The following is a 24,620-nucleotide window of genomic DNA, read 5'->3' on the forward strand; positions in this document are numbered from 1 at the left end:
GAATAGATATTTTATATTTTGGCTGTTTATTTTGGCTCCTTACTTATAAAGTGGATCATGTGATGTATGTGTTTTACTTGAACGACAGTTTTTTTTTTTTTTTTTTTTTTAATACTTTTGCACAGTGGGTTGATGAGCCGCTTCCACACATGCTTTGAGTCATCTTGCAGAGTTTGTTTTTGCTTGAATGGCAGAGAAAATGTCTTCCAATCTGGAAATCATCTGACAGCTGTTGATATCCAAAGGCAAAAAAAAGCATCTTCTTTTTCTAGTCAGATGTGTTTCATACGAAATATCTGTTTAGGGCAGCGGCGTCGAACACGTTTTATTTCAGGGTGCACATGCAGTCTAATTTCATCTTGAGGGGGCCGGGCCTGTAACATAGTCCCATAATAACCTTTAGATGTCCACTTTTTCTGTGTTGTGGTACAGCGTGCATGATGAAATTATCTATATTTTCACAAAAGCCAAACAATTACTACAGACAATTCTGATCATCTCACCATATAAGCAGTTTCAACGATACCTTCTGATGCAAAATACAGTGAATGTCAAAAAAGCTAGTCAAAGAAATTCTGGGTGACAGTCCAAAAATCTTTTTTTTTTTTTTACAATTTGCTTTGCAGGTTGGCGGGCTGGATTGGAACGTCTAGTAGACAGGTTTTGGGCCTGATGTTTGATGTCACTCTATAAACTGTGGTAACACTCACATAAAAACATATTATTATGATTTCATTTTGTCTGCATTTTACTGATTATATATTGAGTTCTGTTTTTAAACTCACGTTAAATGGCCTTTACATAAATACCACACCAAGAGGCTCATATACGTAAAGTCTAGTCGCACGCATCCCTATAATTTGATGAGTGATGAGATAAACCATTTTTCCCCCCCCCAACAAGTTCAACAAGTCACTGTTTCATCAGTAAATATGGTCTGTCGGTTGACGTTAGAGGAATGAAATTTATTCAGAGCCAGTTTCATTGGTACAGGCATTCATTCAGAAGTCTACTCAAAGTGTAGGTCGCTTCAGGTAACTCTGAGGAGCTTCTTTCTCCTTTTTATTGTGGCCTTTTCATGTTTTGTCCTGGAACAAACCTTTCATTATGCTGTCAGCCCTGTTTTCTTGTACATGCAAGCAATGTCTCAACTGCTTTTGCACCGCAACATTCAACATTAACAAAAAAGAGCCATCAAGAGGTGCTCTTGGTGTACTGGACAATCGAGATTGTGTTCTTTGAAATATGTGGCATCATTTTACAGATGACACTCATGCAAAAGATGCATAAGTTAGTGTTCTTTCAGTTTGATCATTCAAAGTTTGGTTTGTTTCATTATGTTTGTTGTTTTGTGTAATGGTCACTGGACACTTTGGGAAGAAAATGGCTATATATTTTGGACTATGTAATTCAACTTTCTTTATTTCCACTCTATTTATATAGCACCAGATACAACATGGTCATTTCTAGATAATGATTGTTTCTGGAGAAAAGAGTTTTCATTCTTCATTCCAAAACCTTTTCCTGATATTTACTTTTGTTAAATACAAATTGATGGTTCAGTGATGCAGGGTTTTTCCTTGGCGCCTTACAGTGTGGAGTTTTACATTTTCTCCCCCCGCATGCACTTGTTTTTGAGATAGGTTCCAGCTCTCTGGTTCATAAAATCTTCAAATGAGCTTTCAGTGAAAACATGGCAAGAATTCTGAAGTTTATCTCAGCGTGATTTGTCAATAATGCAGTTATTTGACATGTGACTGTGGCATAAGCAGACACTCAGTCACTTTGAGTGAGATAGTGTTTAGTTTTATTTGGTACATTAAACTACTGTACAGACAGAAGAAGTCAAACGCAAGACAACTGTGATCTAAAAAAAACCAAAACCCCAATGAGACTAGAGTTAATAAAATAGTTGCGATGAAACATACTGACAAGCAAACAAAAAGACATACAGGAGTAAATACTCAGTAGATATGAATCTATTGACAATAAGGCTGATAACGAGATGCAGGGGATCATGGCAATGATGCATGTGGCACAGAAAACACAAAAGACGACAGGGAGAGACGAGGTCTGGAACAAAAGGAGAGTCAGAGACTCTAGCGGCAACATAACCCACTACGTGATTTATATCTGATGAGAGAAAACAAATCTTTGACTAGACATGGTGTGAGTTTTTAAAAATACAATGACGTGAAAATTTGATTTCAAAAGATGAGACAAAACCTGTTCCAATCATGGATTTCAAGACAAACACGTCACATAGAAGATCAATTGATCACACATATGCATGTTTGTTTGTTTTATAGAAAATAAATATATGAACATATGAAGTTTTGATGATTCTACTGATGTTGCACGTAACAATCTGTCCCGGTCCCAAAACATCTCGGACAAAGCGAACACCGCAGTGTTTGCACTTTCAGTGCAACAATTTTCAGTGCATCATCCAGTTTCAGTATTATGATGCATCTTGGCTCTTTGTTACTGTTTAATGTGCGTGTGTTTTTATATCTTTAATTTTATTTTAAAACACTTCCGTAAGTGTGAGCCTTTTGCAATGAAATTTCAATGACAACAATTAAGATCTATTAATCTAAACTCGAGGCAATTTCTGCATTTAGTAACGTACCAATGCATTCTTATTGTGGAATGATTGAGCAACAAGTAAACATAATGGCTGTTTTTGTTTCTGTATTTAAAAAATTGGCCAAAGTGAATCATCAGCAGGTTGATACTCTTTCACACATCCCCTCTGAACTTTTCTCTCTCTCCGTGGTTGAGCCTGGACTGCAAAAAGAGTTCAAACAATAGAAATAGAGCATAATAAGACTCGCACAAATGCTTCCTCTACTTCTTGCTGCTCAGGTCAGAAAATTAGACGGGTTACTTCTCCTTCTCAAAGTGAAACTCTTTTACGACACACCTCTGCTGTTTTTGATCCTCTTAGCTCTTTTCTATCCCCCTTTAAGGCTTGTTTTCCCTTCTGCTTGTCTTTGTCTCCTTTCCTCTCAGCCCTCATCCAGTGGGCTAAAAACCCAATTTATTTCTGTAACACAGGAGAGGGTTGTGCACATCCTGGGGGAGTTTTCTTTTTCTTTTTTCTCTTTTTTGCTGTTGTGTCATCAAGGTAACACTCTGTCAGGCACATGGTCTCTCATGCTTCTCCGAAAGGCACCCTGAATGTTTTCATTCATTTAAAAACAGGAAAAAAAAACATGAAGGGAAAGGAAGGAAAAGGGTGTAAAAAGGACTGGTGGATAAAGAGGAAAGAAGGAAGTGATAGGTGGGAGAAAAAGAAAATTGATCCAAGGAGAGAGAGAACAGGACTGGAGGGTGCAGAGGTGGAAAATCAACACAGACACACATGTACAGCAGCTGTCAGTCAAGTCGGTCAAGTGGCCACAACTGGATGTGAGCAGTTGCCATGGTAACCGTCCCCCATGGCCTTGTTATTGTGTACCACCCCTCTTCCCAAAGAGCACAGAGGTGTGCCACCAGTGAAGGTAGACAAAGAGAGATACCCCCCCCCCCCCCCCCGACCTCACAATGAAGCTCCATCAGACGTCGTGTGTAATTACAGAGTTGTCATAAGAGGCCATCCCACTACTCTGAACGTCTTTTCTCCATCTTTGCTGCTCCCCCCCCCACCCACGTTTTTTCCTCTGGTGTATTTATTTATTTATTTATTTTTACTCTAAGGGAAAGATCACGAAGAGGACAAAGTGTATTTTCTCCCCTTCTGGTATCAGATTTCACTTCCCGTTGTGGTGACTGACAGCTGTCATATGTGATGCATCAGAGGCACGGCCATGACGGCGGGGGGATCGCGCTTGCAGAGTTTGCCCCCGGGGCGGAGGAGCAGGCAGAGTTTGACAGCAGTGTGACATCAACACTGTCACTTTTCCTCGTGACTTGGTGTGTTTACTCGAGAGCTGATGTGAACTTAAACTCAAACCGATAAAAATAAAAAAAAACTTTGGGATTCAATAGTGATGAGAAGAAATTGGATATCAAGATCGATCAAAACAAACCGACGTGGAATATTTTTGAAAAGGCTTTTCTTTTTCACAAAGTTTTATGAGTTTCATTTGAAATTGCAATATGGTTATGTGCATGGAAAGAAAATCTGTAATCACATCGCAATGATCTATGGGCCAATGAGACCAATTTCTGGTACTTGGCAGTGGGATTTTTATATTTCTTCTCTTCAAAAATGTAGCAACTAAAACTTAATGACTCCTCAGATATGAGTAGAGCGGCTCATTACATTTCAGTTAATCACAGTTTGATCTGTTTAGATGGCTAAAGAGATATCATTGGTGAGTGCTTGATGCAAAGTTTAATGACTGCCTCTTTAATTAGTTTCTAACCATACAGACCAGAGTTTTAATGAATTACGTTGCTTCCATGAATGGATTGACTCATGGACGTTCATCAGAAGAAGATTAGTAACTCGTCTGTACAAGTGAGATAAAAAATGATGCTAGTATTAATCTATTAATATTTAACGTTGTTGTTTTGTAGGTATTCAACTTTCTCATTTAGGGCACAAAAAGAAATGTATCAAGGCTATAATAAAGCCCTGAATACAATGGCTGTTGATCTAGCTGTAGGTTTGCAAAGAACAACCAAAGGATCACATGTCTATTTACTGGTTAACTCCTGAGTCATGCACTCAGTCAATATATATGACATTTGCCTATTCAATATTTTTTTTTTCCACTGAGTTTTTAATCTCAACACCAGGGCTGCAAAGCCGTTATTATAGATCAGTAATATAAATATGATGAAAGACTGAACTGCAATAGATTGTTACATGGCGTATACATGACGCAAAACTATATTTTTTTCCCACATGCACTGAATTGTCCCAAACTTTGTATGCTTCGATCTGCGGTTCTGCCACCACATGTGCAACTCACTGCAGAAATGGGATGAAGACATCGACAATTTTCATTGGCGATATTTTATCTAATCATTCTAGCCTCACTGGGAAAGTAATTCCCCTGACTCATATCGTGTTTTTTTTAATGCTGCTTTCTGTTTAAAAAATTTGTGAGAAAATGAAGAGAGAGGGTAAAATAGAGAAAGTGAGTCTTGTTGAATGTTCCAGAATGATAGAGAACCTCTTGAAATGCCTACGGTGATTTTCTAAGAGGGGTAGAAAGAGGATGAACGTAAACATACCAAAGCTTTAAAACTTGGGCAAGTTTATTGAAGAAATTTGTTTTTTTTATAGGTTTATAAGAGGTTCATTTAAAAACTACTGGTCTCTTGACTTTAAAAAAAAAAAAAAAAAAAAGAACCAATGACCTGTATTTCAATGTGTTTGTGATGGAAAATGATTTGAAATTGGTATTAAACAGCAATAGTATTTTTGTATGTTTTTGGGAAGCTGCGCTAATAATACGAGGACTATTTTCATCCTGTTATTCCCGCAGACCTCTCCATGACTCGGATGGCAGCTTTTAGCTTTCCGCTGCCTGGCTCTGGTTGAAAAGGGGAGAAGCAGTGAGAGGAAAAGAGAGAGGAATGACTCATTCACATTATCCTCTGAAGTGGAAATCCTGAAAATGTGTCTTACTCACACACACACACACACACACACACACACACACACACACACACACACACACACACACACACACACACACACACACACACACACACACACACACACACACACAGAAGGGCAACGGGGGCGGGGGGGAGCCCAGAAGCCCATTTGGAGTACCACCACATGTGATGTGCTTTGAGTTGCCCCCGGTCGGAGGATGTGCAGCCTCGACATCTCTCAATTGAGCTAAATGCATTTAAAGACTCGTGCACAACTCCGACTGGGAAATTAGCCACAGCAAGCGCGCAGATGGAGGTGTATTACCATGTTGATGTTTGTGTTTTCTAGCATAAAGGCGTGCACTCACCTTTTGGTGTCCAGGTTTATTCAAAGAGGGTGTTAAATGGCGAAAGTAGCTTTGTTTATCTTTTTTTTTTTTTTTTTTTAATCTCCCCTGTATTTGTTGAATTCAACGTTTGAAGAATAAATCGTGCATCCGTTAATCCACAATGTGAGTCATCCAGTAGTCAGAAGTGGGAACAGATGGCAGTTTATCTTTCATCGAGGATTCCGGGACGTGCCATGTAGTTTTCTTTGTATGTACATATAATTATAATGTTTGCCAAGAAAATTTCCTCCCCACCACGACGCCACCAGGAACAGCCTGAGCCATTTTTACAAAATATGTCTTTTTAGATACTTCCATGTTTGTGATCTAATCTGTCTGGTTAATCAGTGTGATCGGTTTGCTGACACTGACAAACAAGAGTTGAAGTGTAGAAATAAAATGCGTTTATATTTTCCCCCCTGTAACTAATGAATTGGAAATAAGGCATCAAAGTTCCAGCTCCAGTTAAAACAGTAATACTCTATCCAGTCAACTTGTCACCTTGTCTTTTATTTATTTTTGTTTTTAAACTGTGAGTATCTAATCTGTTAGAAATCTAATAATAATATGTTGTTGGTCAGTGTCACTGTACTCACTTTTGTTAGTATTTACAGCGCATTGCTCTCTGCTTGTGCGTGGTTTCACTACAAAACCAGACAACAGCACCAACCAGTGGCCCAATGTGCTAACTGCATCGTTTTCAGTGTTTCTACTGTTTCTGTGCCACGCAGACACAAAAAACGCTGCAATTCCACCTGAAAACGTTGTTGTTTGAACGGGACCATAGAATCGTAATTCCTCCATTCACCCGCCTTCAACCCTTCATCTTCTTTTCTGCTTCCTCCAACTTGTAGCCCAACCTGGTTTACAACCAAAGTTAAACTATAGTTAATACTGTATATATGTTCTTTTTTATGAACCTTTTTCAAGCCTTATATCAAACTTTCATTGGAACAGAGCAGTCAAAGTATTAAAGCCATATAAAACTAACCCCTCTTTCACGACTATCAGTCTTTAACTAGTAAGTAGGTAAATTATTATTTAATCGTTTCGAGGATCCACTCTGGATAATGTACTCATAATAGAAAAGGAGTTTGAAAAATAATATTTGGTAAATTTGGCTGAGTCGGCAACTATTGGAGCAAGCTACATTAGTATCGGCTTTTATGGGGGATTCTAAAACAATAAAACAAACTGTTGAGGGTATGGACTGTTTTTACATGGTCGTTATGATGGTGTGATAGAAACATGCCTGTGTAACAGTCCAAGTAATCTCAGGGGAGGGGCGTGTTTCTGTTCTTCAGCCATCAGTGTTCATAAATCTTTTATAGGTGTTGTAAAGTTGGAAAAAGCGTCCTCAGTCTTAAAACATAACATGCTTTTATACCAGCAGCCGCAGAGTTAAAGGAAATGTTTTATGCACCCAAAGAATTATCGTATCAATCTAATCAGTGCATTAGTGATTCCTCTAAAGTCGGGTCATTGTGGTTGGTACCTGTGCAAGATGCGATCTGAGCTGAGGAAGCTGACATGCGAGGTTAAAAACAACGGGAAGGACTGAGCAGGCACATTGTTGTTATTTTGGTACAATTATAGAGATTTCAATGTGGATACAAACTGGAAGAAACTATATTGGTCAGTTGGGGTTCTTGGTGCTAAAACCTGTCTCCCCACAGACACTGATGATTTCCAGTCTTTGACTTCAAAATGCTTCAAAATCCTCGGGATTGAAAGGATAATGGAAAAGCGTCAGCCATGCTCTCTTGCCATCTCTGCCACCAGGACCTGCCACAGGAGGTTAAATGGGAGCAAAGATTAAATGTGGACTTGATTTGAATTCCTTTGGAGGTTGTGTACCTACTGATTTACCCACCCACATTCGTGACCCCATTTGTCCTCTGCTGTGCTCTGCTTTTTTCTCTGGGCTATAAGTTACTAGTATATCACTGGCCTCATACATTTCATCATTACAAAAAATCTGAATTAATGATGAGCTCGTAACACTTTCATATCAGGCCATTTAGTTCATCTGCACCCCCCCTTCTTTCTTTTTTGGGGGAACATAAATTCCTCACCATCTTATTAATGTCCATCTGGGCTGCTGCTCAGTGGGTCGCTAAAACAAGAGGGCCGCCCAGTATATCACTCACCACGCACCAAATTAGCTTCAAGCTCCTGTTGCTTCAAGCAGGCTCTAAAAAAAATTGGAATTTGAAATGAAACCACTTTGACCTTGGTTAAAGTGGGAGGATGTTTACATGTCACACGTGAGAACAGGCCTTCATTTTCTCACTGTCAACATGAATAGTTTATTCAGTATCCCAGCTTGAGTGATTATACCAGAGGGATTTCACAGTCTATTTTCTTCATCAACTGAGCAACATCTTCTGAAACGGGAGTAGACTAGGACATTTCTTTGAGGCTCGATTCGGTTTGGTTGACTTTCTGTTGAGGTTATTTATATAGAGCCAACATACAACATAGACATCTGATGGCATTTACATCGAAAAACTTCAAAGCAGAGGAGACAGTGGAAAGGAAATGCTCCCTATTTAAAAAAGACACTTCAGAGGGACTTCAGAAGCAGCAGCCATTAGGGTGAGCGGCAAGAAAGACAGAGAAACATATAAACAAACTAACAAGTTGACATCGGAGAGAAAGTTAATTCACACACTGGAAGCTCAGATCATAAACTTCCACTGTCGGATTTCCTACTGGAAGGGACAAAGAGGTTTTTGGTTTTTTTGGTGTTTTACTTTGCAAAAATTGCAGGTTACAGGAAAGAGGCTAAATATTTGGCCATGTTTTATAAATTTTCATGTGAAAATGTTGCATTTCAATTGTTCGTCTATGCGGTGAGGGTGGTCTGAGTCACTGAAAATGCTTTTGGAAACGCTCCGTCTCCATGTAAATAGTCAAAACGGAACTCTTCAATACTGAAATGTTGGTGCTGTATATGTGCACTACAGTCATAGTAAATGGTTCTGCATGTGCGTGAGAAGTTCAACAGTAACAATGAATGAATTCAGGTGCTGTTTGTGCAGTTCGCTCCTGAATTTAACACCGCATCATTTACGACACCGTCATCTGGTCACATGTGGATACATGTTTTTTTTATTCTTCAAAATAACCGATACTGCGTGAGCCAAAGAAGTTTAAAGGGGCTAAATTATTTACCGCGTAATGTTGTCTGTGAGCTTTCGATGGTGGTTGTATTACATAAATATGTCACACTTAGTAGTTGTCATCCAGGAAATATCTATTGCTTTTTAGCTTCTTTTTTCATTTTTTTTCCATTTATGCATGTTTGGCAAAAAATTTCAAAACCCTTCCAATTAAACCTTTCTGAAACAAAAATACAAAAATGATGGTATTTTCAGTTGATCATGTAAACAGGTTATTGGTGATGTAAGCTCAGTGCAATTAATTTGGTTTCCCAGCTGTTTACAAGAAAGAAAAGGGTTGACTTGAAATTCAATCTTCTCAGTAAAGACTAAAGCCCATGTTTACACAACAACGTTTTGAATACGATGCCTGTTTACACAAGAACAGCAGAAACGCTGAAACCGATGTAGTGAACATGTCAGACCAGTGGTGGGTGCCGTTGGTTTTTCTAACGAAAGAACATACACATGCATGTGTAGAACCACATGCTATAAACAATAACAGTGGCGAGGACACATTCTCACCTGTGCAACCCAACTTCATCGCTTGTCGTAGCTTCTTAAAAAATTTGTGTCCATGCACAAACAAAGCTTGCATCTGTAGTCCTCATTAATGTGCTTTTTTGGTTTCACAATAAAATAATTTTGTCTTGGAGTGATGATGGACACAAAAAAAAAAAAGTTACATTTTTGAAAGAGTTCCTCATGAGCTGCTCAAGTTAAATTATCTTGTTGTCTTATTGCCCTCACTTCTTTTTTTTGGTTTCTCTACACTTCTTCCAAAAAACTTCACAGGAATTTTGTAAACAACCTGTGTTGATAACGCCAGTCATGGCCAACAGGGTACATAAATAATCACAGTGCTTGGATGCATTCTCCTCTTGGGTGTTTCTAACTGCTTCCCCCCTTTGTGTCTCTACAGAAACCTGCTGGACAGGGACACGTTCTCCAAATCAGACCCAAGTAAGATCCACCAAGATCTCCGGTTGGGCTTCATGTTTTGTGCATGAGTGGTAATCCAAGATGTGAAAACTTCTCTGAGTCTGGTTTCTGCAAAGGTTTCTCCCTGTTGGGGGGAGTTTTTCCTTTCCGCAGTCGCAAACACACCTGCTGGCTCATATGTTGGGCTTTTCTATTTTCTCTATAAAAGCACATTGGAATGACTGTAATGTATTTAAAAATGTCTTTTTTTTTTATTGAAAAAAAAAGATGTGAAAACTTAGCTTTTGCAATGAGGATGATAGGAAGAGAGCATGAGGAAGAAAAGAGGGAGTCCTCCTGTTTCATCTTCTGTTTGATATATGTTGAGTGAGTGTTGTTGTAAGAGTGAGAAAACCATTAGGGATTGAACAAAGGTGATTTTGTTTGTCATATAGAGTCGTGACTCAAGCCTTATGTGTGTGTGTTTTGTTTTTCTGTCTGTTTTACCACTGAATGTGTTTTCTTGGCTTGTGGCAGTTCTGACTAATGCAACAACTTGGCTTCTTCCTATAGACTGAGAGAGAGAGAGAGAGAGAGCGGGAGAGAGAGGAAAAAAATAATTCTGTTCACACAGATAAAAAAAAGCATAATGCCGCTGTCAGCGCCACAGCAGAGATATGAATAGACTTTCGCATTATGGAAAAAGGGCATTTTACTTCTTTTTCAAGAGTTACCTCCTACTAGCGAGAGCCGTTATGATTAAAACTAGACTTCACTTTCCGTGATGATATGAGACACGATCTGTAGTGGTTAGCACTGTCGCCTCACAATCTGAGGACCCCGGTTCAGTCTGATATGGAGTTTGCATGCACAATCCAGGCATTTGTGTTTTCTAGGTTGTTTTTCAAGTTTTCCTGCATTACAAGTTATGAATTGTGCAACATATCTCACAATATCAAACATGTACAATATACATTTAGTTCAAAAGTAAACCACCAAAATCAAGGAAAAGTGATCCAAAATAAAATAATTGATTTGCTTCTGCATGGTGGAAACAGAAAATACACCTCTTATGAAATAAGATGCACAAAACGAAACATGGCCCAGTCACACCTGGTGTAGATTAGTACCAAGAGAAAGGGCACTGTTGAACATCACAAAATTAAGTTTGGATTTCTCACAGGATGCAACCTGACATTTGCTTGGATAGCTTGGTAGCTCTCCGCCACCATACGTTGGATTAAAAGGGAATACAAAATCAAAAATCAATTTAAATATCGATTATTCTTGAAATTCAGCAACTCAAGTTGTATTTTGACTAAATGTGATATTATGCCTTTTTATTCATCAAGTGTACAAGTAGTTTGGATTCACTTGCCTAACTCAGGACAAGACGGGGCATATTTAGCAAAAAGATCAAACCACCGTTGTATGTCATCTGAAGTGACTTGAAGCTAATGTCTCCGCTCCTCTTCTCGGCTAAAAGCCAATTTAACTGGCTGCCTCAAATTTAGGACACGTGTACGTGGGCGGCTGCGCTTGGGGAATGAGGGCGAGACACCATCAGGGTTAAGATTCATGCCTAAAATAATTACATTGCTGTGATCGCCAAATCGTGTTTGTCATCTTTAGTCGTGTAGGGAGTAAAATTGTGACGTTAAGAGTGACCTTTAAAGCTCGACATCTTTAGTGATTTTCCAATGCACACACAGATGCAAAAACCGAGCGCGTCAGCACATTTACAGGCGTGTGGCATAAAAATGACTCAAGGAGGTGATGAGGATGATGATGACAGTGATGAGGATGAGGAACAACCCTCGGCTCGAACTATACATTGAGACTTGCTTTCACGCTGAGTGGCACTTGCTTTGATTTTGCTGAGCAGGACATCCTGGATGTCCTGATAAGAACCGGCCTGACAGGAGAAAAAGAGAAGGAAAGTAACAGAAGAGAGGACAAAAAACATTTTTTTTTAATAAAAACCTAAAGAGCAGTGATTCATAAGAGGACGTTCGCAAATATCTGTTTCACCAACCGATAAAATATTTAATGTGGGATAGTACGTACGCACATTCATGTGTCGTGCGCCTATTTTCTGAAAAGAACATCAAAGGCCTTTGGAAAGAAAGCATATGACAAGTGAACTTGATAATGTGCTCTTAGTGCAGTTTCTGCAGGAGCTAATGGCCTAAAATGATGGCTTTTAACCTCTAAAGACAGAAAATAAAATACATACATTGAGCAACTATTAGATGCTTTGATGTTGTTTTGCTGTTTCTAATTTATGTGTTTTGTGGCGCATTAGTCAGATTCTAATGGTACCTTGAAATACCATGACATTTCAGTTTGTTGTTCGGTCATTTGCTCAGTGTCTTTGAAAATGACAATGTTTTTTTTTTGTTTTTGTTTTTTTTCTTGAGCTGAGTTATTCATCAAACGTCTTACAAATGTTATTATTGTGTGTAATTTTCATGCAAAAGGACCATACATTATAAATATAACAGAAGCCCCAGGACAATATGGTGGAGATTTGTGTGGATGTGGTAATTTTCGACATAAATAATGTTTGTTTGTTTTTTTCTGTTTCTTCTAGTTTGTGTGCTCTACACACAAGGCATGGGCAACAAGGAGTGGCGAGAGGTCAGTGTGTTCACATTGCGTCAACTATGGCTAGGAATGGATCACATCATCACTACCAATATAATATTCAATTAAAGTCCTCACTTGTACTGTGATTAGTATATTCAAATAGTTACTAGCATGGAGGCCCACTGATGACAGCAAATATTTAATACAATGTTTTTGAACTTAGTCTGTCACAAAACTATCAAAATTATCTTCAAAATGTAGTTTCCTTGAATTACATGTTTATTTTTGGCTGCTATAATGTTTGATTTAAATTTATAACAAAGTTTGCTCAGTGCCAAAGACGTATAACGACATGTTTACCTATTTATGGCCAATCTACTAAATTCATTGTCATTTCATATATACAGGATGACCTGCCAGTGGATCCCAATGTCTTTAATTGTCCAACAAAAAATTGTATAAAATACAATTTACTTTGCTTATTGTGATAATATACGTGCGTCTCATATGGTCAAGTTTGGCTCTCATTGCCTGAGAATTGACTGTTTTAATCTAAAATACAATTATGTGATGTGCTTCGCCCAGTTTGTGGGTCGAATAGCTTCAGTCACGAGGGAAATAGATTTCATCCCCTCCTGGGATAAACATAAATTGGTAGTAGTGGGAATGCCCCTGACAAATCACACCCTCCACATGGTGCAATTTACAGAGCGTCAGCACCTTTTATTCATTGTTCTCACTGGAACTGCAATGCCTCGCACCTTTGTTCTTGAAGCAAGTCACCGATGTCATGAGAGGCCCTTTTCTGGGTTTTTTTAAACAGCCGTTGGTTATTTGCAGAATCGGTCGCAGTGCTCACTTGGATGATAGAGGACAAGCCAGACCAAAGCGCTAGACACACATACCCACACTAGAAGTCTGAAGTTTATAGTAAAAATTAAAAATGCTGGACATCACATGATGGCTCCTGCAGCTGAGGCACGACCGTGAGTCGCTCCACTGCTCCTGAACTCTTTGATCGCCGCTCATTATGGCTGGTTTTGTCGATACCTATTACCTGCAATAACTGTGACACCCTATTAATCTTCACACAGGAATTCCTCATTAATCGTTCGAGTGGAAAGGGCGGGGGTATCTTTTCACAGACTGTCTGCACTGCTATCCACTTCCTCCTGTATCGCATTTTGCCTCAATGAATATTCATGGTTGCAAATGAGGGGGTGAATCTCACAGCCCCAATCACTCCCAGTTATTCATAGATCTGAGTAGCCCATCATCTGCCTGCATTATTAAACAGACCAAGTTAAATGTCACACTGGGACCTACCTGACCCCCATTGACTCCATACTTTAGCTGCTCTGCATGTATCACTTAAAAGCGGTATGTCATGATCCGTAGCCTGATGTTTCTCCGGAGGTAAAGCACATTCAGCTCCACAGGATCCCGGCGAATCACATTAAATGAAAGTGTTTTATTTGTGGAAATACGTAAAGACAGGTCATGGCTTTAAACTCTAGGAATCAATCATAGAAATGCATTGAGGACAGAAATGTCTCTTTCATATTGTACCAATTAAAAAAAAAAAAATACAAAATTAATTGCGATTTCTCTTTTTAGTTTGGAAGAACGGAGGTGATCGACAACACGCTAAAACCAGACTTTGTGCGGAAATTCATTTTGGATTATTTCTTTGAAGAGCGGCAAAACATCAGATTCGACTTGTAAGTAAAATCTACACAATGTACACATATACAATAATAATGATTATTTGCATTTTGGCCATTTTGTCACAATAGGGTCGAGATGTTTTTGTTTTTATTGTTCACCTTTTTCCCATCTGAGATTAGATTCTGTTCTGTGTGGAGTTCGCATTTTTTTCCCCCCTGGTTCTCTGATTTCCACGCCGTACGCTACGTGGTGTAGTCCAACAGTCTTTACATTCACCATGGTTACAGCACCTAAGTTTGTTATTGAAGTGGGCAGCTGAGTCCATATGGACTGTTGCTGTGTTTGCTGAGAGCAGCTTTAAAAGCAATATTGGCTTTGTGTTATTTTCACAGTTCGTATTCAGCAGATTGTTGACCTGGCGTGTTTAGCAGCAACTCTTTGCCTCATTCAGACCACAGTTTACTTTTGTATTCACCATCACGTATTCGTCAGAGGCTAATCTATTTTTGCAGTTCTCACGGCTTTTTGTAATGGTAGCTTAATATGCTGATGGGCTTGTAAAGAAGTTTATTCTATTCTATTCTATTCTATTCTATTGTGTAATTCTGTGGAGAAACACATCATGATTTGCTAATATGGATGTCCTTGAAGCACTATAAGCTCCCATATCTCTTGTATTCCTTCGCGTTGAGGCATACTGTGCTGTCTGTGGGTCCTCCGATTTATTACCAGGCTGCCTCTTGGCGAGAAGGATTCACTTCTTCACTTTGTTTTCAGATCACATTTCCAGTTGAGTTACGCAGGGATTTCAGTGGCTTTATTTTATTAGAAGGAGACTAGTCACACTATAATGTACAAACTGGGGAGCCATGGTGACAACCCAACCGGGAAGTGAATGTTCTACTCGGTGAAGAGCATCCAGAGTATCTGATGGATGTGAGTTTATCTGTGAAAGAAGGCAGAGAGGAAAAAAAAACAATTATTTGATAGAAGAATGCAAAAGCTCAAGAATGCTGTTTTTTTTTTTTTTCCGTTTTTAATAACATTTTCACTTAGCATCTAGAGTTGTAGATTCCTATCATGTGCCCATGAATGTGTGTTTCAGTATCCCAGCTGGTGGCTCTGTCACAGCACATGAATAAGCAACGTGCCACCAGGCCATAAGGTGGGACGACTCGACAAACACAGAAGCAAACCTGACGCATGTGTCTGCATTCCCCCACACTGTGCGTGAACACCGCAATAATGCAATTGTGTGTGTGAGTGTGTGCTTTAAAAGGTAGCCATAACAACCTGGGCTTGCAGGGGATGGTGGGTGTGATGTAAGAAAAGACGGATCCACTTCGGGGAGAGAGGAAGCATTTAACCTTTCATATCCACTCGGCCTGCTCCACCATGTTGTGGCCCGGGATACGTTTTCACACTTGGATAAATGAGGGAAAAAAAGATTATCACTGCTTCATCTCTGGTGCACATATAAAGAACATGTGCTGTGGCTCTGAATCATGCAGCTTATTGGGCAGCCAGCATTACCAGTGTGTAGGCAAGGCCGACCATCCTCCTCCATCTACAGACAATTTAGGTTTTACAGTTAACTTCAATTTGCATATCTTTGGACTGTGGGAGGAAGCTGGAGAACGCCCTCACACAAGGGGAACATGCAAACTCCACACAGAAAGGCCTGGCTCACATTTGAACGCCACACATTGTGCTGCCAGTGGCGGGACAATAAATAAAGTGACATGTACAGAATTAAGAGGGATTTTTTTTTCAATAAATTATATAGTTTGAGGAACAATGTGTCTTACTGAGGAAGAGTTGATTCAAGACCCCCATGTCTGCGTTGTGGTTCATCTCAATTTGTTTTCAGATCTGAAACCATTTTAATATTTGTTTTTTGGTCTTATTCGTGCGTGATGAAAGGACTGGTTTGGTCTGGAAGAAGTATGCAGGTCTCAGAAGAGGTGAGAGAGTCAGGGACATCTGTGCTTCGTATCTGTCCATATGGCCACTATAACCCCAAGTGGACTAAACCAGCAAGAAGACAAATTAATGTCTGAAATTTCCAAAAATGTATTTTTGATAGCAAAAATATACCTTTTAGTGTTTCAAGGGTTTGTTTTTTTTTTGGTTTTGTTTACTTTTTTTTACCAACCTTGGTCCTTTGATCTTGCAGTAGCTTGACTGGATATAAAAGGCCCCTGTTCGGCTGATGGAAGTTGAGTATGCAAGCGCTTTTTTTTTTTTTTTTTTATTTTGTATTTCTGCACAAAAAAAATGTTGTCTAGACAAAACAACATATAATTTATAACAGTTGAATGAAGACTTCTGTAAAAAAAAAAACGTACTCATGCACACATGTGTGTTGTTCATTTATTTAAGTGACTACCACTAAATGAATGCATGACTCTGCAGGCCAGCTGCAGATAGCAGAGACCATCAGCCTGCAGAGGTGCATGAAAATTCAATTTTTGTGTCATTAATGAAGAATGATGTAATAGAGTGTTTGCACATCATGTTCATTTGGTTGCAAATCATGTATATAGGTTTGTTTTTATAATCCAGCTGATTTGGAGTCCTCATGCACATGTAATCCCTTCATCTCCCTGAACACTGCAAGGAAACTGCATTTCCCCGTTTCCTCCTTAAAGTATCATCCAGGTCAAAAACTCAAAAGGCCATTGTATTTTTTTGTGCTGGGTAAAATGACCTGAGCTGTGAAATGACTTCAAATTACTGGGTGAATGGCTCATCTGATTGGCTCCCATTCTTCAGCTCGGCAGGACAAACTCCTCTCTCTGCAAAATGTGATCTCCAGCAGAAGCCTTGAGGTGAAATTGAGGAATAAAAGGCAGTGTTGTTTATTGTTTCATGATAAATCTATTATTGCCCACCTGGTTCAATTGTAATGATCAGAAAACTGTCAAGTGTATATAACGAAATCTCGAAACTATGAAAGAAGGATCTGTGAGCTCAGGTTGGAATTTTTGACGACGAGTCTTTTAAATGTGCTGAAACTAAGTAGTCGTCTCAAACGTCAACAACTGGTGACAAACTATTTGTCAACCAAATTACGATATAGAATAATTACACTTTGCTCGACTTTGATTATAATTCTCTCAATGGTTTTTTACTGCCATCAATGGAGGCCAGAATTCCCAGAATAGGAGGATGAAGGCTGAGGAAGAGGATGCTTCAGCCCCATTCGGCAATATGGACATTGATTAAATTTAGATTTTTAAATTTGACAGCTCTTATATGAATAACACTTCTTAAAACGCATACGCACAATCCAAGGTGCTCAGTTTCCATTGCATTCCATTTTTGACATTGGTACAAGCCTTTGAGTTATTTATTTATTTATTTTTTAACTGCAGAAGCATTTGTATGCAGTTTGTCAATCACCTCCCGTTAGCTGTGTTTACTCATTCTGTCAACTCTAATCGATTCACTCTGATTGAGAGTGAAGTAATCAGATTGTGATTGTGCCTACTCGATAAACTGATTTCTTTTCTGTAGATCTAACTAGATATTCTCATTGACTGTGAGATTTGTTTTTTTAAATTTAGGCAGCAGTAATGACACTGATAACTCAAGCAAAGCATTCTCGTGAGCACTCATTGCTTCAGACACACCCAAAAACAATCCCCAAAACACAAAACATTAAAAAGATTTGTAAATCCCAAATTCGGTGCCGAGCCTCTTTGATCGTACCTTTATCAGATTAGTCTCTCCATTTTTTTTTACGTAGACCTATGTAAGAACATGTATTGGCTAAATAAAGACACCGAAGGGGGAGGACTTACTTATTTTAACACTGTCTTTCTCAGTTTGCGGGTGTCTTTCACATGTGTAATCACTTATACTCTAATGGCGTCGAGTGTGACAACCAGTTAGTCCATTTGTTGCCATCTTAATGGGGGATTCCTGTGAGCCTCTGATGCCTGAAAGTGTCATAATCAGAGCCTCTGCTGAGATTGTTTTTGACAAGCTTCTTGGTGCCCATTACTAATTTACCCGGCCTGTAATCTCTGTCGTGCTCCCAGCTGAGCGCCCGTCAGCCCCTCCATGTCTTTCTGATGCACTTCCCCTCACTTCTTCTTTTTTTTCTTTTCTTATAGGTATGATGTTGACTCAAAGAGCGCCAACCTATCCAAACATGTAAGTAATTGTCTTCTGTTTTGGTGGCGGCAGATTGGATCGCATTTATTTCTGCCTGAGCGCACGTTTTGTTTATTTCATTTGATGTTTGTGCGAGCACGATTGCTGTTCTTGTCATTACTTCCCATTAGCCCCATTTCAGCTTCATAAGAGTGATCTGGCCTTAGCAACAAGTGCGTTTATCATCTGCTGTAATAGCACATTTCCCTTAACGCTCTGCTGGTCATAGCCAAACAATCTAATTTGGTCCTCCTTGGCATGCCATCATAGCTGTCACCTGCTTCTTGGGTCTTGGGAGTTGTAGTTCAAAGATGCAGAGCAGCCTAATTTCTCTGATGTTTCTTCTCCAGGCACTGAGTCAGAAAAGTGATTGTTAATAGCTGGTTAAATCTCTATTTACATGTGGAAAAGCCTGGTTGCCACACAATATCGCGCCATGCATGATATCACCACAATGGAACAGGTGGCCCAGGAAATGGGCTGTTTAAACTGATAACTTTGATCCACTCAGCCAGCCACACTTTGTGTGCGTCTCCTGTCGCTGTGTGACCCACTGTAATCTTGTTTACACACACCTGTTTTTGGCTAAATCAGCTTTACAGTGATATCTGAGCCAACGCTCGGGCAGCAGGTTGCTGTGGCAACAGGGGGCACCTGAACTGTCACTGCTAATACAAGCCACAATCAAAATGATGGACGATGATTAGAAACAGCGTAACTGCATGGGAAAACAAAGTGGGTATCAGTGATACACAGCTCTCTTTCCCATTTAGTCTCTTATCTGATGGTTATAAATATACATTTCAGTGTGCATAATAACTTCTATGAACCTTCTGGAAGAAAAGTGTTACAACTGTGCATCATTTATATAAATGTGTGTATTCTTTGTGGGGAAAAAAAAATACTTGGTCACATTTGACTTTTGTGTCCGTTTTAATAACAAAGCCGCAGACAGACACACCGGCTCTCAGCTCTCATCACTCGCTCTTTAGTGTCTCGTCCAACCGGTCTGCCCACACAACATATGACAGGCACGCACAGTTATGGTACTTTGTGTGGTTGTAAACACTTGGAACAAATATCATTGAATCATCTCAATTCAACCTGACGTAAAAACAATAATGCTGCTTAGATGTATGGAGCTAAACAGCAGCAGGATCCCTCCAGACAGTGTTCTGCCCTTTAATAGGTGAGTGGGACCTTAATGAGGTGAAATATGAGCACAAACTTGTGTGCACCGCGGTTACACAGAGTCCTAACTTGGGCCATTATGGTTTTGAGATTATAATGAGACCGTAAATTGAACAAAAACAAACAAATGCCTCTTGACTAATTCATCTTCGACAATAGCATTGTAACAAAGTAGCAATCCCATTAAAGGAAAACGGGGACATTGGCTACTTTTGGGCCTAATTAAAAGTAAACAAGTTGAAAATGAATGCAAAATCCATTTTGTAACAAAATGTGGTTCTGCGGTCACATTTCATGTCAGGAAAACATGTTATTTGCATTATTGCCAAGTGTTGCGATGGTGCTATAATTCACATTAAATTGGCACTCGCTGTGATTCACAGGAACATTTGGTGTTTTATTATTAATTTCAGTGTTCTTGTCTGTTTCTGACTTCTGCAACCAGAAGTGAAATAATGAGGGCTTTTTAAAATTAGTTATCACACAATATTTGTAAACGTATTGCTTTTATTGTCACTCGTCTTTAATATTCACTTGGAATAAAACTAAGGCAATCTAGTAAAACTGTAATTGTAAATCATATTATCACAACACTTGACAATATTGATTGTTTTCTTGATTTAGAATCCCACCTTAGAAACACATGTTGTTAAATCATGCATTTTATATAAATTTTCAGTTTGTTTAGTTCTAATTCTCTGTAAAAAGTAGTCGATGTCCATGTTCTTCTTTGAAGGGCGGAAAACTCTCTGAAAGGTTTCCTGCTGCTGTTTTGCTCCATACATATTTGCAATATTATTGCTTATATATCAAATTGAATTGAGACAATGCAATAAAAGATGAAATTATACAACAGAAATGGATTTCTTGGTGGGATAGTTTGCTTTTGTGGAGATAAATATCCTTAGAGATAAAAAGTTGTAGGAAGGGCTCAGCTTACCACACTTAACTATATTCAATTCATTCTTATTTTTTCGCCTTTTAAACCTTGCTTATAACTTATATAAATTATACATTTTTGTCTGTTTCTAAAGCCCGTCCAGCTAAATAATGCTGTTTGCCCCAAATAGGGTATTGGATTAAATTATATTGATGAATAACATTTTTAGTTTCAACGTTTGGTTCCTAAGTTCACAAAGGTCAACTTTTTTTATTCTTATTCATAAAAACTTGTACTTGATCCTATGTGATTATACAGGCCTCAGTTGTGAAATTGTGTCTGCAAAGCAGCATGTAAAAGGTCTATTCTATTTTTTTTACATTTGTGATGATTTAATAGTTGCCCGAGATGGCAGAGAGCGCAAGACGGCTTGATTTAGTGGAGAGCAGATATATTTTAGCTCACAAAAACGTCACATTATTCTGTGTCCTTTAATTATAAAATTATTGAGGCTTTTAAAATCTTCAAAATCGCCCATTAGGCAGCATTCCCAGCAGATGTGCACCAGAAGACATTATAGATCTTGTAGATTTCTTTTTGAATATTTTATGGGCCTGTCAGACAAATATGTCATTGATTTAAATCTTCGATTCATTCTATTTGAGTTTGTACCCAGACTTGGGTGAGTGGGATAACTGAACAGGAACAGTACTTTTTTCATACAACTTCATAGAAGATCAAATGTTTGATGGTCACACAGACACAATCATTTCCTTAGTGGTCGGTTTTTGAAGATTCTGTTATAAAGCAGTGATTGAACACCATCAAACTCAGTGCCGACATGTATTACTCAAAAACAGGAGAAGATAAATTGGACAGTAGTTAGAAGCACAGTAGGTGAAATCCAAGTGAAGAGCCTCGCGGTTCCCTTCCAGGATATTTGGACTCTCATGTCTCCCCTTGAGCTCTCCATTCCTCTTGTACTCTCCTTACCTCTTTCTCTCATCTCTCTCTCTCTATCTCTCTCTCTCTCTCGCTCTCTCTCTCGCTCTCTCTTACTATGGCCTCCCATCACCCTTTTTCTTTTACTTTATTTCATTGCCTTCCCCTTGTTCCCCCACTTTCCTCTCATCTCTCATTTCCCTCCCCTGCTGGGTCCCGGCTCTCCCATTGCCCGCTTGTTTGAAATCAATAATCTCATACAAGAAGAGACGTGTGTGTTGGTTTAGAGGCTGCCGTCTCTCTCGGCAGCCTGGACGACGGTCTCAGGGGGGGACACTGGAGAGTCAAGCCATTAGATGGTGTTTCAACGTGGGAACTGTAGGCTTCAGGCACACCTGAGGATTGAGTGGGAGCGAGAGGGGAGTGCAGTGACTCACTCAGTACGCGGATCGACAGGAGGGCAGATCGAATGTTATTTAGCAAATTGATTTCCAAATTCAGAAAGGTGTTGTGAATCACACTGTGGAATAATATAGAAAATATCTCTGGTTTGTAACTGCATGCTGCATAAATTAACCGCAACTTTTCTCGTTTCCAATAATGTGGAAAAATCAGGAATGTTTTTGAATTCTTTTTTTCTAATGAGTCCTCTTACTTTGTGGAAAAGAAACCTTATTAAAGTTCAAGGCATTTATTGGCAACTCATAGCATGTCACCATCTATCAGACTGGTTATGTTTCATTTAATTAGCAGATTCTCGCTTCGTGCATGACTTTGGAAATGAGACAAATAAAATACTTTTCACCATATTTCTCTCTTAAAAACAAACATTAAGCCACGCAAGGGTCCCAAAACACTAAATGTCATTTGAAGTCAATTAAAACATTGCTACAATTCACAAAAAAGGGGATCTAACAAGAGAAGGAATCATACAGATGGTAGTGCAGTATGTCATCAACAAGGTAGTGCAGGTGATGCTATAGCTGTATTTATCCAGCCTAAATTGCCCACCTGCAAAATGGATTTATTATTTACAAATTGTAAATGCAGAGATTTAGATTTTCGAATAGGCTTGAGTGCAAACACACTGTTACAGCCCACAGGCTGTAACAGTGTGTTTGCACAGTGTGTAACTCAAGCACAGCAAAATATGTAAAGCCTGATCTTGTTCTTCAAATAAAAGCCTCTAACTCACAAAGCTCAACTTATGTTTTTTATTTCAAATAGAAAAGTCCTTAGCAGTTCAGCATTTGATCAAAATGTGCTTTCTGTAGTCTGCATGACACGAACTGTGTAAAAGTTCACATTATTTTTACACTCTTTGAATGAAAGTTGGCTGCCCTGCTCTACCTCTACTTAAAAATATGGATTTGTTGTTGTGGTTCAGCTTATTTATTTGTTATATATTGGCATTTTCATTGGTTTAATACATGAGTACCTATTGCTATGAGCTAATACTTTTAATAGGGAATGTTAATTCATTTCCTTAAATAAATCAGATTCTGTTTTCCACCACCAAAAGCTTCACTTCCTGTCTCAATGACTTCTCTGGAAGAAACGTCTGTGAGCAAGTGGCCAAAAGGAAACACTTTCTTGGCTTCTTTTCAATACAGGCAACCCAATTACTTTGTTTGGTTTGGAAACAATGTGGTACTATTGACTGTTTGGCGTTGATGTGAGATATGTGAGGGATGTTTCAGGACGAACTCGCTGTTGTGATCACACAGACATGAGCGGGAACCATTAACCAAAAACTTCATCAGGCTCTCGTGTTCATTATCTCAAAACGTAAGTGTGAAAACGGTTGACCAGCACAAGCATTGCAAAGCTACTTGTTCTCTTATTGTGAAAAATTAGGAATACAAAACACTTGTTGAGGTCTTGTTATGTCTTTCTTGAGAAAGACAGCTGATCGTCTATATCTGGCTCTTCTCATGCCCTCAACACGTCATCTGCTTGGGATCTCGGTCTTGTCCATCGCAAAGTAAAATTTTCAGTGTCATTACTGAATGGTCTGATGCCCACACAACGATCTTCCTCACATAAAATCTTTTTTTTTTTTTTCTCTCCAGCCCATGCTGTTATATATTTAGCCATTAGTTGCACCCAGCCAATTCTCAGATGGACCTCATGCTGGCAACAGCCGCCGTTGCTAGGTGATCTGTGACTTTACCGCGCGGCTTCTACATCTTAGACCCCGGGAAAATATCATCAGAACATTTTTCTAATGTCGTTTCAGCACATATCACGGCCAAACAAATTAGTTTATGGCAAATAAAGTTGTCTGACTGCAACTCCGGAGGAGATGGGCATGGAGACGAGCAGACACAAAGCGAGTTAGAGGGACGGAGAGCCAGAATAACACAAGAGGCTAATCACTGGAGCAAAGAGAATCCATTATGTTAGTTCTGCTTGGAGCCACTCCAGTCAGATATTACACACAGTGTCCAGAAATGACAAATAGCCTTAAACCCCCAGTGGGAAAAATCTGATTCTTTAACAGCTTACATATTTGTAATTTTTTTTTTGCAATATAAATCTTGACACATCCATTGTGTATCGCTGATTCTCATTCGTTTTATTGTGCAGACGGCAATTATGGATTCCATATGTATATTTTGTCTTGCTACTGTTCTTTCTGTCTCTCTGCCTTCCTCCTACTGTTAGCTGTTAAGGTTCAATATGCGATGGCAGTTTAATTTACCGGTACAGTGACAAGGGAAGAGAACAGGGCAGGTGTGAGGACTGGTGGGAGGAAGGCTCAGTCTACTTGCTAATATTATCTGTCAATGGGGAACTCGGATGTATTTGAAAGGGGCTCGGGCCTGCAGAGGTGTGCTCTGCAGGGATCACGGAGTGCCTCCGTTTTTGTTGCTTCCTGGCTGCGGCTACGATTATATCAATTCTGTTTTGTGGATTTTATTACGGTTCTGTGCTCTGTGTTATGTCGGTAATAAATCAGAAACCGTTTCGAGTGACCTGACTTCTCCCGCTTTGACTCTTGCAGGACTTCCTGGGCCAGGCCTACTGCACTCTTGGAGAGGTGGTTGGATCATTGGGTAGTCGCATGGAAAAACCTCTTGGGTGAGTGCATGAGCACATAAATGTGTATTTATCAACAAATTCAGAATACTCCCTGTTTTTCCTCCATATAAT

The 24,620-nt window shown here is 39.2% G+C and overlaps 1 protein-coding gene across 1 annotated transcript in view; it reads left to right on the plus strand.

Annotated features, from left to right (window-relative positions):
- The window catches only part of LOC308146774 (copine-8), a 94,114-nt gene that overhangs the window by 17,901 nt on the left and 51,593 nt on the right, over positions 1-24,620 (plus strand). Inside the window, exons 2-6 of the mRNA XM_080518696.1 lie at positions 10,035-10,075; positions 12,627-12,673; positions 14,240-14,343; positions 18,412-18,451; positions 24,472-24,548. Of these exons, the coding sequence (XP_080374822.1) occupies positions 10,035-10,075; positions 12,627-12,673; positions 14,240-14,343; positions 18,412-18,451; positions 24,472-24,548 (309 nt within the window). The remainder of the gene's footprint in view (positions 1-10,034; positions 10,076-12,626; positions 12,674-14,239; positions 14,344-18,411; positions 18,452-24,471; positions 24,549-24,620) is intronic.

This window comes from Blennius ocellaris, assembly GCF_963422515.1.
Source record: "Blennius ocellaris genome assembly, chromosome: 22".
In the NCBI taxonomy this organism is placed as follows: domain Eukaryota; kingdom Metazoa; phylum Chordata; class Actinopteri; order Blenniiformes; family Blenniidae; genus Blennius; species Blennius ocellaris.